At 39.9% G+C, this 17,663-nt stretch overlaps 1 protein-coding gene across 1 annotated transcript in view; it reads left to right on the forward strand.

Moving 5' to 3' along the window:
- Positions 1-902: 902 nt before the first annotated feature.
- Positions 903-17,663, forward strand: part of SUSD3 (sushi domain containing 3) — a 79,652-nt gene continuing 62,891 nt past the window's right edge. Inside the window, exon 1 of the mRNA XM_007499674.3 lies at positions 903-1,749. Within this exon, the coding sequence (XP_007499736.1) occupies positions 1,656-1,749 (94 nt within the window). The 5' untranslated portion in view covers positions 903-1,655. The remainder of the gene's footprint in view (positions 1,750-17,663) is intronic.

The following is a 17,663-nucleotide window of genomic DNA, read 5'->3' on the forward strand; positions in this document are numbered from 1 at the left end:
CAGAGTCAGTAGAACTTGGGTTCAAATCTGACCTCAGTTATTTCTTAGCTGTGTGACCCTGACTCTGTCACTTAACCTCCATTTTCCTAGCCCTTGCCTTTTTGTCTTAGAACTGTTACTAGTATGAGTGAATTGACTTTTGTTGATTAACTCAAAAGTAGATAAAAGAGAGTTAATCCTGTCCTCACAATTTAGAGAGGTACTAAGTAGGGGTACTTAAGTTAATGTTAACCAAAGTTTTAACTCCACCTTTTTTTTTTAAGTCCTTCCCTTCCACCTTAGAATCAATATTATGTATTGGCTCCAAAGCAAAAGAGTGGTAAGGGCTAGGCAATGGGGGTTAAGTGACTTGCCCAGGGTCATATAGCCAGGAAGTGCCTGAGGTTAAATTTGAATCTAGGACTTCCCATCTCTGGGCCTGATTTTTCATCTGAGTTACCCAGGTGCCCCTAACCATGTGACTTTGGGCCTCAGTTTTCTCATCAGCAAAATGAGTTGTATGAACTAGATGATTCCTAAAACTTCTTACAATCCAGAAATCTGTGGAATTTGCTGCAACCTGTGAGACTGAATTTTCTGGGAAGAAGTCCGGGTCTTGGAATTGAGGTTTAGATTCTAACCTCAGCTCAGATATTTATCTCCCGGACCTCAGACATGTCACTACCGATTCCCTGAGCTTCAGTTTCCCCATCTGTAAAATGGGAATAATCATTTCAGACGCACGACCTAGCGGTGGTTTTGTGAAAAGTACTTTGTAAACTTAAAAGCCTAGTCGAAATGTGAGCTCTTATTTTGGAGGACAGTCCTGATCCGGGTGTAGGTAGCTGTGGCAGGAGGGAGGGTTCCTCTCGGGGAGGCCAGGGGATGGGGTTTACATGCACCTGCTTAGACCTGTGGGGTAGTATCTGACCCTGCGTACACGGGAGTATATTCCCTCCTCTCCTGCTAGAGAGATTAGCCTTGCCGAGCTTCGCCTTCCTCCTACCTGCACAAGACCCCTCTCCTGGCGGCCCCGCCCCTGAGGGGCAGCTCCTCATTTCCCAGCCCGCCCCGCAGGGCCCCAGCAGCTGCAGCAGGGAGTCTTGGGCTGGACTGGGCTGGGCTAGGGGAGGGGTGGGGGGGAGAAAGGGCGGGGCGGCCGGGGAAGGAAAATTGAGCTCACTGCTGGGGCTGCGGGGAGCCGGGGTTAGAGCTCTGGCGCCAGTTTGAACTAACCTAACGCCGCCCCAGCCCCAGCCCCAGCCCCAGCCCCAGCCTGCGGGCCGCCTGGCCGGGCCGGCCGGGGACAGCGGCACTGCACTCGGGACCCTGCGCCCTACCGGGGCTGCATGGAGCTGTCACCGTTTCGAAGCTGAGCGGCTTCTCGCCGGGCTGGGCTGGGCGCTCGAGAGATAAGGAAGGAGGCAGGAAAGAAACGAGGAGAGCTGTGCGGGATAGGGAACAGACAGGACCGCACCGGACCGCCAGCTGCTGCCCTCTCGCTGGCTTCTCCGGCTCTTCTCTCTCCTCCTCCTCCTCCTCCTCCTCCTCCTCTTCATTTCTTGTCCCTTCTCTTCTTCCCCGGCTCTCTCGGTGCACTGTCTCTCCAGTTCTTGCCGGAACCTGGTGCCCCCGGGGGAGGCCACGGGGGGCGCAGCGCAAAGTGGCGCGGAGCAATGTCCACAGCCACGGCGGCATCGGGCCTCGATGTGTCCCGGACAGCGGTGCTGGCGGATGGCAGCGGGGATCCCGTGCCCAAGAACCGCACAGGTGAGATGAACCTTGGGCTGGAATGACCCATGGACTGACTGCCCCCCGGGCTGTTTTTGGGGAAATGGGCGAGGCGAAGGAAAGGGGAGAAAGTGCCCAGGCAGCTGCAGGAGCCTTGGGCTTCGCCTGCTCCCCTAGGGGACTGGACAGCACTGGGGTACTGTGCCCTGGAGGTGTCTGAACGCCCCGGGGAGCTGCGGGCGGAGCGGCGCCCAGAGGGGTAGGAAACACCTGGATTGGGCTGGAACTGCCTTTCAGGGAGACTTCAAGACTCCCCAGAAAAGAACGCTCCTTCTTCGGAGCTCGGCGAATAAGGAGGGAAGTGATGTCAAATGTGGTAGTGAAATAGTCTTCCCTTCGGGTCAGATAATTTGTGGGGCTTTCAGCACAGCCATGCAAAATGCTGGGGTAAGTGACAAGATAACTGGAGTCCTCTTTGAAGCAGAGCTGGGGCGGAGACACTTGCTTTTTATGGGACTGAGAACCACTTTAACCCTCGGCACTCCCCTTTTAACCCGCTGTTGAGGTTTGCCGAACTTTGTTTTTTAAACCAGGGCCCCCAGATCAGCCCGGCTGGTTCACAGATCTCTGTGGGCGGGAGAAGGTGCTGATGTATTTGCTTCTGTAACCCTTCCTTTCTGCTGTGGCAAATGCTCAAACTGTTTTGAAATAGGAACTTAACCCCCATCCCCTGTGAAAGCAGGGCAAGCACTAACCTCAGTGTTAGAGGAGGAGCTCTAAGGTGAGCAGCTATTTAGCCATAGATGACAATCTAGAAATGGCCTTCAGGTTTACTTCTAGGGTAGTATCAGATTTTGGGTTTGTTTTCTAAAAAGGTTTGGTGGCAGAACCTTTAAAATAATTAAATAGATGTGATTTACCTTAGAAAGGGATCAAGGCAGCCTTCTAAATGACCACTTTTGAGAGCTGTGATCCCTACATTCCCTCACCAAGAGAAAAGGAAGCTGATTGAAGTGATTTAGAATTTCAGACCCCTAGAGCTCATTCAAGAAGAAACTGAAACCCAGAAAAGTTCAGATGACTTGTCTAAGGTGACACAGATAGGAAGGGATAGAGTAGAAACTCTGACCTGGCTATATATCCAATCTTTCCACAAGCCAGAATTGGAACCTTTTTTGGGATTTGGAGGTGGTGGTGGTTCTGAAATAGATTTCTTTGGGAAATTCCCAATAGATTTCTTTGAGAAATCTATTAGGAATCTCATTAAAAAGTGATGATTGGGGCAGCTAGGTCGCTCAGTAGATAGGGAGTCAGGGCTAGAAATGGGAGGTCTTGGGTTCAAACTGTCCTCTGACACTTCCTAGATCTGTGAACCAGGGCAAGTCACATAACCTCCATTGCCTATCCCTTAACTCTCTTCTGTCTTGGAACCAAACAAAAGATAAGAGGTTTTGTTTTTTTTAATTGATGATTTTAAAAATTATGCTAATCTTCCCCTCAATGTTAAAATTCTGTGCCTCTGCTCCCATATCTTAGCTCAGTATCAGTGACAGCTGTAGAAAATATTTGGGTCCTTAATCAAAAAGCAGTAACATTCAGAAATCATTCACTCATGTTGTCCTGTCTGTTTTCATTGGTATTTGTGGCAGACTGCTGAGAAACAAATAACTTCTTTTCAGGAATTTGTTTTGGGGACCCTTAAATGGATGGAGACAAGTTACATAGATACAATTAAATTATTTTTGCTCACTCACTGGGATTTGCTAGAGGACAGTGACTTTTAAACCACAAAACAGAATGTGCTCCTGCAAGTCAACTTTACTAAGTAATCCATACAAGCAGGAATTCTTCCTCCCACAAAAGAACTTAAAATTGACTAGAAAGGACTGAAATGGTTTTTAGCTCTAGGAACATTGAATTAAATGCAGTGCCTGTGAAAAGCACATAGAAATTTTTCGGGGAAAGAGCTCTTCACAGAAATGGTATATTCAGTCTTCTGCTAGGAGAAATGATACTCTCCTGACAAGTGTGCTACTTGTTTCAAAGAATGTGAAGCCAGGACATTGTTCCTGCCATTAAAACGGACAGGTTAGTAGGTATGTGAGCACTTTAAAAAGAAGATTGAAACAAGGGATGGAAGGAAAGATTTGGAGATTGTGATTGTTTCATGTCTCCTGTGCATTACTGAAAATTTTCTCCCATTCTACAGTATGGCAATTTTATGGGTAGAGTAGGTAGAGTCCTTGGCAAGGATCCAGGAAGGTTCAGATCCTACCTCTCACACTTTGTAACTGTGAAACCATGCACATATTAATTTCTTTGCACCTTAGTTTCCCTTTCTGTGAAATGGGCATAAAATAACTACAGTGTCTCTATAATGGGGTTGTTGGGAGGTTCAAATGAGCTACAAAGCATGAGTGTGCTCTGCAAACTTTAGAGTGCTATATCTATCAATCAACAGGCATTTATTAACTACCTATCATGTCCAAGACTCTGGAGAAGGTCAGGAGATGCCAAGAAAAACAAAAAAGCCCCTGACCTCAGAGCTTTCATTCTATCTGGAGAGACAACATGTAGTGATATACGTGTATGTATGAGTACACTTTAGTTCCAATTAGCAATGATATAAATGTTAGCTATTAATAGCATTCACTCTCCTAGCAATTCCTATAGTTCTGTGCCATACAGTTCAACACATTATAGATTCTCATATATGTAATGTAATGAACATACTAATTGGAGTCATACATTAGTGTTTTCTTCAAAAATAGGCCTTTAACTCTGCTGCTTTCAGGATGAAGTCTATATCTAAAGTCCATGTTTTGTATTTCACATAGCACTTACCCCAGCCAGGACTGAACACACTATAGATCCTCAATAAAGGTTGTTAATTATGATGATTTTTTAAAAATAACATGGCCATTTATAACTGATAGCAGACTATTTGCCATCTGGGTGGGAGAGGGGAGGAAGAGAATCCAAATGGCAAAATGTCAGAAAACAATTGTCAGATTTTTTTTCTACATGTAATTGAAAAAAATAGAAGTTTAATAAAAAATAAATTGCTAAAAAATAGCATGACCATTAAAAAGAGAGACTGGTTGGAGGTTAGCAGATGACCAGATCTGGTGGATCCCCTTCCACCAAATAAAATATATCACATTTTATTGAGGAGTGGTCTTTACACTGACCTAAACAATCATTAAAAGACTTTGTGGATGTCTGCAAATTGAAGTTGCTTCTGAATATTCCTAGTAGGAATTCAGACTACTAACTGGGAGTCTTCCTGGCTAAAGGCTTATAAAATATCAAATCGTAAAATATACTCATCTCTGCTTAGGATCAAGATATTAAGGGCTAGAGAAGACCTTAGAGATCATCTATTCAAACTCCTTTATTTTACAAATGAGGAAGCTGAGCCTCACAGAGGGGAAGTGACTTGTAAAAGGTCACCCAAATTGTAAGGGAGCTAGAAAGAAAACTGAGTTCCTCTGAAAGGAAATCCAGTTAGCTTTCTACTGTATCCCATTGTTTGCCCTGTGTTCAATGTAATGTTAAATGAAATAATGTTTTGTGAACCCCTTTAATAAGTATATAGAAATGCATTTCATCTCATATCATCCCATCCATTGGTTTTTAGAGATATATAGCATGTATACCAGCTAGCTTTTCTCATTTTTTTCCTTCCCCTGTCAATCCAGCCTTATGTCCTGACACCTTTATCTTGATTGGCTCTGTCTGTTCCATATAAGCTGAGGCTATGTACAGAGGAATATGAGCATAGATAAAGAGCTCCCTGAGGTCACTGGCTATCCTTTCTCCATCTCCATCACTTCTGAGTATTCGTTTAAGTTACTAGGGGAGAAATGCTAAAATGGTTTAGTCTCTTGGAATAATGATCAGTCAGCATCAGGGAACCAATGTCCTAAGCAATTCATGCTTCCAGATTATGCTTTTTCTTACCTGCTCCTGCTGATTGCGATACTCTTGGCTTTGACCAGTTTAGGATGTATAATTGCAAATGGGGAGTTTTTTCTCAGTACTGTGAGCAAAGCAGAATTTTAGTGGTTCAAAAAATCATGAGATACACAAATTTAGAGACATCGCCATCCCAAATGTTTATATGGCTATTTGTGCCTGACCTGTAGTAGAGCCTTCTGAGCTTATATTGGTCTGATCAGCCACAGTCAGACAAACTATTCATTGACCCTGACATAATGATGTCATTTTGGTCCTCCTGAGCACAAAGGACCACCACCATCACTGCCACTCCTTCAAAGGCTTCATGCTTTGGAGAGGATGTACAGTGTGTGTCTCATACAAAGATGACACCTCTCTCTAGTGCATTGTTGCTATTTTTCTATTAGTGGGGATGGATTGTAATAGCCCATCTTCACTTTTTCTTATCCCTCTTCTGAGATATAGCATGGTATAGTGGAAAGAATGCAGGACTTGGAACTAGGGAACACAGGCTTAAATCTTGCACCTAACACTTATTATTGAACCTTGTGACCTTGGGCAAGTCACTTAAATCTGCTTGAGACTTGGTTTCCTCATCTGTAAAGTGGGTATAAATAGTACCTCCAGTAACTAGTGCATATTTATATTGTGGGGAACCAAAGGAATTAATATATATATATATGTATATATATATATATATATACATACGCATTTACTTTTATGCATATTTACATGTATATATTATACCTATTATATGTCTATATTATATATGTGTATATATACACTATACATGTATATATTATATAATAGAAATATAAGCCATTATTGTACAAAATATTTTTAAGCCTAAGAGTAGTATATAAATATAAATTATTCTTTTTCTTCTTAGCTTTTTTGGTAGAATTCAGAAAAAAATTATATTGAAGGGCAGCTAGGTGACTCTGTGGATAGAGAGCCAGGCCTAGAGATGGGAGGTCCCATGTTCAAATATGGTATCAGACAGTTCCTAGCTATGTGACCCTGAGTAAGTTGCTTGACCCTAATTGCTAGTCCTTATCATTCTTTCGCCTTGGAACTGATACTAGTATCAATTCTAAGACAAAAAGTAAGGGTTTAAAAAAAAGAAATTAGGTTGGAGCAAATCTTTATCTTACCATTATCCTTTTTTAAAAATTGAATATTATAAGACTGTTGCATAAATGGAGAAAAAAACTGATTTTTTTAAAAATTGAGTAAAAATATCTGAATATAAGCTTATCTTTCATAAGCTTACTGAAAAACTGGAAGAGAATTCCAGTAGTAGACAGGAGAATGGGGATTACTTGTCCCTCATCTTCTTCCTTTATGACTGATTCCCTCTGTTAGGACCCCTATATTTTGGAAGATTTTTGGAATCATGTAACTTGGAAATACTGAGTATTTGGTATAGTGGCATCTATTATTAAAAATGTTGAGCTCAATTTTTTATGGAGCAATGTTTTCTTTGGGCATTTGTGGGCAACAGTTTGATCTGTGGTGATGTGGTGATGTTCCAGCTCCCATACTGTTTATTTGTTGAGCTTTTAAGGATATTTTGAGTTCTGTTTCTTTGTCATCTGCAAGTATATGACAAATATCTAGCTTCTGATGTACAACAGTCACTTCTCGTTCTAGATATTTGGCAGATACTAATTTTTTTTTTTAGCTAACAACTATGCATTGCATGGTTTCTACAATTTTCTATACTGTTTCATTCTTAGATTTTTAGGTGGGATTTTTAAATAGAAATGGTCTTGGAACAAGTTGCTAACCCTTATATTTCCTATTCAGATGGATAAAGTAACTGCTTTTTAATCATTGAATAAAAGTATTGGGATAGCAGGACATGTGTAGGTTCACTGAAAGCATCTTTAAAATAGCCTCAGTAATAGGCGGGAAATGGGGATATTAACTTCAGCCAATTAGATAGATAAGTACATATGGAGGCAGCTAGGTGGCCCAGTGGATAGAATATTGGGCATGGAGTCAGGAGGATTTGAGTTTGAATTTGGCCTCAGTCACTTACTGTATGACCCTGGATAAGTCACTTAATCCTGTTTGTTTCATTTTCCTCATCAGTAAAATGAGCTGGAAAAGGAAATGGCAAACTAGTATCTTTGCCAAGAAAACTCTAAATGGGGTCAAGAAGAATCAGACACAGCTAATCAACTAAACAACAACAACAAAATGTGCCAGGCACTATGCTAAACATTGGGAATACAAATATTAAAAAAAAATACAATTCCTGAATTGAAGGTAAGAGATCTGAAAAGCTGGACTGTGAGGGTGGGTGGTATGTACCTGATCAGGGCAGGGCAGGAACAGATCCCAGAGAGGAATGAGTATGATAGCTCTGGGCACTTCTTCAAATGGAAGTTCTGGGCAGAAATTCATCAGTTGGGGTAGGATAGGTATAGAGGGAGACAAAGGGGCAGAAGGATGAGAAGCCTGCTGGAATGGAAGTGGAAGAATGTAGAAAGTCAAGAATAGAGCTTGCTGAAGAGTTTCCATGTGGTTTTGATTTCTTCCATTAGGTCTCTCCATTTTGAAAGCTTTTTGTTCCACTTAGTTTGGAGGTTTATGACTATGTTGTATGATGACCTATGTCAAAAACAGTTATTCTTCAGTTCTATGGATCAAATTTATACACTGACGATTGTGGGCAATGGTTTTGGACTGTGTTAATGGTCTGGTTCCAGTACAGTTTGTTAAATTTCAAAGGATAGGTAGGATTCTGTATTTTGTAATACGAAGAGTTGTCATCTCTCCATCAATGTGGAGCTTATACACAAGCTTCTTGTGTATAATTCTTGACCACTTGATTATGTCTTTGTAGGTGCTAGTTGATGCTAATTTTCTGTAACCTGCAGTGACACCACATACTATTTCTGTTGGCTATTTGCATAGTCATTATTGATCATCAAATCCAGGCTCCTTAAAGATAACCTTTTGTGATTTCTGGTGACAATGACAATCTTTTATTGCTAATATGAGCTTCTCTGTTTCAGTAAACAAACCCATATGTCAGCCATTTGATTGAGGCTTATATTATTGGCATTGGCTGAGTTCATGTGAATTGTTGCCCATGAAGGGCAAACCTATTGATTCCACTCTTTGGTCTTTAGCATTTCATAGGTTCTATTTGGAGGCAAAACACTGTTAAAATTGACACATCCCATGGTCTTTGCCTATTGTTTGCCTTTACTCTTATTATTCTGTTGTAATGTCTGGTCCAGAATATTTCTATAAGTTTTAAACTTGGTTATCATCTCCTTCAGGTGTGCTTTTTCTAAGGAATACTAGCTAAGTGCAGCGATTTTTTTTTTATGGGTGACCACAGGTTTTCATGAAACAGTCTACTACAATTTTAAAGAGGTTATGACACACATTTGTGGATGGAGCAAAAAGCCACTGATCTTTGAAGTACTATGTGCAAAGCACGTTGTTCTTCCCTCTTGGGAGAGAGTTGGAGATAGTTATGGTTTGGTCCCTGACCTCATGGAGCTTACAAATCCAGCAGGAAAGTTAAGAAAAAGATACAAAATTGCAATCCTTTATAACAAATATGCGCTAAGTATAGAGTAAAACAAAATATAAAAAGGAGCATTTGAAAATAAAGATGCAATGCAACATTGCAGTTAGAGTGCTGGGCTTGGAGTCAAGATCTGACCCGAGTTTTAATCCCATTTCTGACACTTATTAACAGTGACAATGGCAAGTCACTTAACTTCTAGATGCTATCTACTAAGTCTTACATGGATTGCTTTCTAAAGGGAATGCTACAGTTAGAGAATATTGAATTTGTAAAAACAGACATTAGTTTAGGCTGGAGAGTAAAATATGTGAAAAGGAATAATAGAGGAAGGTTGAAATAGTAGGTGGCACTAAATTAAGGTTCTTGAATGTTGATCTATTTATCTTCTCTTCCCCTCTCAAATGAGGACCTTGCCTCTTGGCTGAAAATATTGACCACAAGATGCTTCTCTGTTTCTGTCTCACAACCCTTTGACATCAACCTCCAGGTGGCCCACCTCTCTACATATGAGCCTGAAATCTATCCACTTCCATCTTTTCCAGCAGATCAAAACACCAATCATTTTCTGACTCTGTTTGTCTCTTTATCTCAGTCTTTGTCTCACTGGATCTTTGATAATATGCACATATAAGCCCCAAATCCCACTTAATCATACCATTGCCTCATTGTACTGTTTTAGACATCACCTCCCTTGTGAAGCCAAGCTCCTAAAAAAAAGTAATCTATACCAATTACTTCTACTTCCTGACCTCCCAGTCTCAACCCGTTACAATCTGGCTTCAGGCCTCATCACTCAGCTGCTCTCTTCAAAATTGCCAACAATTTCTTAGTTGCCATATCAGATTTTTTTCCCCTCAGTTTTCATCCTTTTTTGTTGTTTAAACCTCTGGGCATTTGAGACTTGACTACACTTTCTTTCTGGATATTCTCCTCTTTGGATTTTTATAACACCAGCATGCCTGTTTCTCCTATCTGTCCAACTGCTCCTTCTCCAGCTCCTTCCCTGGATCATCATCCATATCACTCCTTCCCCCAGCTCTGGGCATTCCTCAAGTTTTTGTCCTGGGCCCTCTCTTTCTCTCCTCCTAATCATACTTTCTCTTAGTAATCTCATCAGCTCCCATGGGTTTTATAGTTCTCCATGTAGATGACTCACAGATCCATATATCTATCTAGTTCTAGCCCTTACCTTCAATTTAAAATTTAAAACCCTTCCCTTCTCTCTTAGGACCTATCGGAGCAGAAGGACCAGACAATTGTGACTTACCTAGGATCATGCGGCTTGGAAGTAGCTGAGACCAGATTTGTACCAGCTCTTCCCAAATCCAGGCTGGCACTTTATTCACTGAGCCACCTAGCTCTCCCCTACTCCTACTCTCTCTTGAACTTCAGTCCAGCATGGCTAATTGCCCATTTGATATTTCAAACTGAATGACCCAGAGCCACCCCAAATTCAATATGTCTAAAACAGAACTCATTATCTCTCCCCTCAAACCCTTCTCCCTTCCATACTTCACTGTTTCTGTCAATGACACCAGGCTCCAAATATTTCCATTTCGGTCTCCACAGTATCTTTCTCATCCAAACCTTTGTCTCTACTCACAGAACTACCTTAGTTCAGAACCTTTCCAGCTTTCCAAGTGATTTTTTGTAAATGTAGCTCCGACCATGTCACTTCTCCATTCCTATCAACTCTAGTGCCTCTCTTTTGCTTTTAGGGAAAAAAATATCAATTTCTCTCTTTAGTTTCCACCCATAACCTTGCCTTTCATTTATTTTTCTAGCCTCAATGGACATTATTCTTTCTTCCCCTGGTACTCAGCTCTGAAATTCAGCTGAACTGGTCTTCTTTCTTTTCTTGCACAAGGCATTCCACTCCCCCATCACCTGAAGGCAATGCCTTTGTACCTTTCAGACCTCATACCTGGAATGCACTCCCTCCTCACTTCTGCCACAGGGAATCTTTTTCCTCTTTTAAATAATAGCTCAATGATAATACCCATATAACCCAGTGGAATTGCTTATCAACTCTGGGAGGTGGGGAGGAAAAGGGGGAGGGAGACAACATGAATCATGATGTAACCATTGAAAAAATTTTTTAAATTTACAAATAAATAAATAATAGCTCTACTGTCTCTTTCTACAGGAAGTCTTTCCTAATTTCCTCTCCCCTCCAGTCACCCACCTGCTAGTCCCTTCTCCCAAATGATCTTGTAGTCATTTACTCTGCCTATATTGCCTCCATCAGAAGGCAAACTTCTTGAATTTTGATTTTTCTTACCTATTTTTATACTATGTGCATAGCACATAAGCATTTAAATAAATGCATAGATTGGTTGTAGGATAAAGAGTTTACTTTTATTGGATTGGCTACAGGAGCTTCTAAAGTCCTATACAAATGATAATTCTTATGATAATTATCTCCACTGTGGTCAGAGTTACACATTTGTGGGAAGGAGAATTGGAACTGGAGTGCATTTTGTGGTCATGAGATACGGGTTTGTCTTTACCACTGAGCTCTGAATTCGATTGCTTGTTGGGCAGTAGATGACACAGTGGATTAGAGTCTAGCGTTTGGGTTCATGAAGACCTGAATTTGAATTCAACCTCAGTTATTTAGCTGTGGGACCTTGGGCAAATCAGTTAACCTCTCTGCACCTCAATTTCCTCATACTCTATAAAATAAGAACAGGGGGCAGCTGGGTAGCTCAATGGCTTGAGAGTCAGTCCTAGAGACAGGATGTCCTAGGTTCAAATATGTCCTCAGACACTTCCCAGTTGTGTGACCCTGGGCAAGTCACTTAACTCCCATTGCCTAGCCCTTACCACTCTTCTGCCTTGGAACTAATGCACAGTATTGATTCCAAGATGGAAGGTAAGGGTTTAAAAAAATAGGAACAAAAATAGCATCTGATTCACAGGATTGTTATAAGGACCAAATGAATTCACATGCAAAGCACTTTGCTAATGCTAAAGTATTGTCAATATTAGCTATTGCTATTTTTGACACAATTATTAGAAAAAGCAAACTAACTTGCAGGTAGAAAGTTGCTGGTTACTGATAAGGAAGTCCTGCAGGTTAAGGTGTATGTAGTCAGTCCATTGACTAATTAGCAAAGTTAGAACTAGAGCAAAGTTCAAATTCAACAAAATTTAAGGCTAGAGAGAAAGACAAGAAGATACTGAGAACAATTACAAGGCTTCAATCCAACCTATTCAAATGAGCTACTGATTACAAATAAAATGGAAAGTAAGTAATGAAGTTGACATGATTGTCACCCTTTTCTTTAGAAGCTTAAATGGTATGGTGAAATCATTAGAAGTGGAAAAACCAAGGAACCCAGAGTCCATTTGAGCTCTTTGCCAAGCAAAGATAAATGGCAACTGCAGGCAACACTGGCTTAGACTACAAACTCTAGGGAGGAGAATGTTAAAAGGTTGTGAACAGTGTCTCCTCTTGGAATGAGATGGAATTGAACTAGGATGTCATTGCTTGCAGAGGATCCCTGCAGATCAGCACCTCCAATTTGATCTTCTAGAGTTGCCTGAGACACTCAGAGATTAAGTGATTTGTTTATAGGATTCCTTTTTCCCTGCCACATTTTATTTTTATTTTATTTTTTTCTCAATACATGTAAAAAATGTTCAATATTCTTTTATTTTGAGTTATCTCTCCTCTCCTTTTCCTCTTTGAAATGGCAGGCAACTTGATATAGATTATATGTTCAGTCATTCAAAAGATTTCCATATTAGCCATGTTGCCAAAAGAAAATGCAGACCAAAAAAAAAAAGAATAAAGAAACTAAAAATTCAGTCTGTTGTCAGACTATCAGTTCTTTCTTTAGAAGCAGATAGCATTTTTCATCATAAGTACTTTGGAATTTTCTTGGATCATTGTATTGCTGAGAATAACTTAACACATTTATAGTCAATCATTATGCAGTACTGCTGCTACTGTGTATAATGTTCTCCTGGTTCTGCTCATTTCACTTTGCATTGGTTCATGTAAGTCTCCTGAGGGTTTTCTGAAAACATCCTGTTCATTATTTCTTTTTTTTTTTCCCTTTAACCCTCAACTTCCATTTTAGAATCAATACTATGTATTAGTGCTAAGGCAGAATAACTGTAAGGGCTAAGGAATGGGGGTTGTTACAAAGGGTTACACAGCTAGGAAGTATCTAAAGCTAAATTTGAACCCAGGAACTCCTAATCTCCATAACTGGCTCTCTACCCACTGAACTAGCTGCCTCCTTTATCATTTTTTTCATGACACAGTAATATTTCATCACAATCAAATACTATAACTTATTCAGTCATTCCCCAATTGATGGGCAACCCTTTGATAGCCAATTCTTTGCCACCATAAAAAGAATTAACTATAAGTATTTTTGTACATATAGATCTTTTCCCTATTTTTCTTTGGTATTTTTGGAATACAGACTTAGTATTACAGCATTCACAGGACTTCTTGATCTTAAGTTGAAGGACTTATCCACTGTGCCATGGTGTTTCTTAACTCAGAAGACCCTTAAATGAAATGAATGGCAAAGCAAGTCTATAGAAATTTTGGTTTGTGACTTATTTGAGCACAATGTTTCCAAGAGCTTTCATAAATGTCTGGATTGGGGGCAGCTAAATTACTCAGTACATTGAAAGCCAGGTCCATAGATGGGAAGTCCTGTATTCAAATATGACTACAGAAATTTACTAGCTGCATGACCCTGAGCAAGTCACTTAACCCCAACCCCCACTGCCTATCCCTTACCATTCTTAGAACCTTAGAACCAATGCACAGTGTTGATTCTAAGACAGAAGTAAGGATTAAAAAAAATTTTTTTTTAAATAAATATATGTATTTACATGAAGTCATGAGATAGATAAATGGGGCAAATTATAACTATCTCCCTTTTTTGGAGGTGATAGCTCTGGTCAGTCTTTATCTACATTACTGTGTTCAGTTCTGGTGGAATACTGATAAGCAGGACAGAGTCCAGAGGAGTATAGCCAGGGTAATGAAGGATCTCTTTCATGCTATATAAGGCTTTGTTGAAGGAACTGGACATTTTTAACTTGTGGAAGAACAGACTTCAGGGAAGGGGAAGGGAGGAAGGAGCTTGCCAGCTGTGCTCAAATATTTAAAAGGCTTTTATGTGGATGAGGGTCCAGACTTTTCTTAGCCCCAAAGAGTAGAGTCAAGAGTAGTGGGTTGCCACTAACTACAAAGAGGAAAAACTTAGGTTTGATATCAGCAAAAGCTTTCTGACAAACAGAATTATAAGACATAGAATGGGATATTTTAGGATGAGACCCCATTTTAGAATGGGGTCTCCCTTAAGGTCTTGAAACAAAGATTTTATGGCCACATATTGACAGAGCAACAAGCATATTTGAAACTTATTGCATTAGGACCTTATGTCCCATCCAGAGAAGATGAATTGTTACTTTAAGATGAAATTGAAAAATACAGCTAGACTAGAAATAGAAACACAATTAAGAAATCTTGTGTTGGAGATGACACAATCTTGAAAACTTTGAGGGATTATTTTTGCAAGTTATCTCAATGAAGGAAGAGATACCAAAGGGATAAAAAAAATAATGGGCAGATATTATCGAACCCTTTAAAAGGCTCTCAAGAGAATATTGCATTTTTTCTCCTTTCTGAAATCTTTACAGGAGTGATCCACATATATATCAAGGGTATCCTTGAGAAGAATGTGAAAAAGTAAAAGAATTTAAAATTAGGTTTTTATGCTAATATGAGAATTCTAAGGTAATATTGTGGTCGCTAACTTAAAATATTATAGCTCAAGTCAAAATTATTTTTAATAGCATTTATTTACAAAGAGGTGGAAAGAGTGAAAGTAGAGAAATGTAAGAAGAGGGTGGAGAAAATGTCTAGCCTATCACACTAAATGTTGCTCCAGTGTCTAGCTCAGCCCCAGCAGGGCTCATTAACCATCAACCAGAGGACCCAGTGGTATCTTATGCAAGGGTTCCATCTATGCAGCCTCCTTCAAGAAAAGAAGGCCTCTCCAGAACTAATCTCTTCAGAAGCCAGGAAAGGAAGACCAGCTACTCACTCACCCAAGACAAAGTTCAAAGGGAAAGATCCAGGAGCAGTCCTCTAAGAAGCAGTCCAAGAGCCAAAGTCAAGGTCCAAGCCAAAGGTCAAGTCCAAAGCCACTTCCAAAGCCAACTCATCAGGAAAAGCCCCTTGGACAGGAAGTTCAGGACTTTGTATAGTCTTTTTCCTACATCACTTCCTGTCCCTTCCTCCAGTTTTCTTTCAGTTTGCTTAGCATTGTCCAGGTCATGGTCTGTGGCCTCTGGAGTTGTCACTCACTTTAGTAAGTGACTTGGGAACTCCTTTACATAGTGTTAAGTAGGGATGTTTAAGTTTTTGGTTGATTAATTTAAAAATTGCTGATTGTTAGACAAAGCAAATCTGATTCACTCTTCAAAAAGGAATAGGCAGGTTTTTTTTATAGCAGATCCCACACATCTTTGTAATTACACAATTGACCCAAAGATGCAGAAAATATAAGCCCCCTGTGGTATTGATTGTTTTTCAATTATTAAAAGGGGGAAAAAGTCATTTGTCTAAGTTAAAAGTCTTAAAGTCTCTCCCTTATGAAGGAATCTTATGCGTATATTAGAATGATGTAAGATTCATTTATAATTGCAAGCACAGAAAGAACTGATTAATGACTCTGATTATTGTCTAATTAGACATAAAAAGGAAGTGAATGCTCACCAAAGATGTTAGCCAATCATGAAGGATAATCAGTACAAGAATCAGAGGTACTGAAATTCCCTATAGCTGGCCCTCAAAATGTTTGTGCTTGAAGATAATATATTGATTCAATCATGTCACTTTGAAGATAGAATTAACTCTTCAGCATGGCTATTTTTAGCTAATCAAATTAAGAACTTAAAATACCCCTAGTTGATACTAAGTAAGAGAGTTTGCAAGTTACTTACTAGAGTAAGCTCACACCTCCAAAGGTCACTGCTCCCCACCTTGGGCAGTGCTAGGCAAATTGAAAGACTTTGATTGATTCCCATAAAGTGGGGGAGTGACAGGAAATGATATCGAGAAAACTGATTTAAAAAGGCCAACTTGAGGATTCAGTCATTCTCTCTGTGTTGGTGAGCCAGACTGGAGGAGGAGACTTTTACCCTGTATCCTGTGTTGGTTTGCTGAGTGAGTAGCTGGCCTTCCTTTCCTGACTTCTGGAGAGATTGATTTCAGAGAGGCCTTCCTTTCCTGGATTTTGTAGAGATTGGTTTCAGAGATTCCTACCTTGGCTTTGGAGGCTACTGCATTGGTGGAACCACAGCTGAAGATACCGCTAGGACTTCTGGCTGAGGATTACTGGGAAATCCACATGGAGACAGAGTATTGGGGAAGCCCTTCAGGGGCTGAGCCTGGCTTCTCAGGAGAAGGGCTGGTAGGCTTATTAGAATCTGTCTTTTTATCTACATTTTTCCACTTTCATTCTTTTCACCTCTTTGTAAATAAAGCTGCTAAAAGTCATTTTGACTTAAGCTGTAATATTTTTTAATTGGCGACCACAATATTACTTTAGAACTTTCATATTAGCACAAAAACCTCAATTTAAATTCTTATATCACAGAATATTTAAAGGTGCTTCCTGAGATCTTTACTCAAGAGATAAGCACAGAAAGATATCACAACCAAATAAATAAATAAATAATTTTTAAAAGGAAGAGATGAGGAAAGGATACAGTGTGAAATATAATGTAAAAACAAAAGATATAAGTAAAAATATATTTTAAAACAATAAAAAAGAGATAAGCACAATTGACCAAACTGGGAAAATTAAGTGGGTGAAAAATATCAGTTGTCCAGATAATGACATATAGTTGTGTCACCAGTTCATTGAACTGATCCCTCATTTCTTCTATCTAGGACAGGCCATGAAGATGGACAATACTTAGAAGAGATTCAGGGAAATATGGTATAATAGAAGCCCAGGAAAGATATACTATTATGAAGGATATACTATTATGGTCAACATTGTTAAATGTTTTAGAGACAGTGAAGAAAATGGTGCCTGGGATTTGATTTGTTAATAGATAACTGGGAACTTTTTGAGAAAAAATCCAGTAACTTCAACATCTTGATGTTATCTGTCCTCTTCAAAAATGAAGGACAAACAACAGATATCAGAGCCTGATCACAAATGATGGAGTATGGAGTGAGTGGTAATACCCTGGAGGCAAGAATATAAACAGCTTTATCAGGTTTGGCAATGAAGAGTATAGGGAAGGATAGGATGGTAGTTGGATGAGATAAAAGTGCCAAGAGGCTTTTTTTTTTTTAAAGATAAAGGTCTGCATGTATTTGTAGGCTGAGGGGAAGGAGCATCTGATAAAGGAGTGAGAAGAGGATGACTTTTAGTGCAAGTTATTGAAA

This window comes from Monodelphis domestica, chromosome 7, assembly GCF_027887165.1.
Source record: "Monodelphis domestica isolate mMonDom1 chromosome 7, mMonDom1.pri, whole genome shotgun sequence".
Classification (NCBI taxonomy): Eukaryota; Metazoa; Chordata; class Mammalia; order Didelphimorphia; family Didelphidae; genus Monodelphis; species Monodelphis domestica.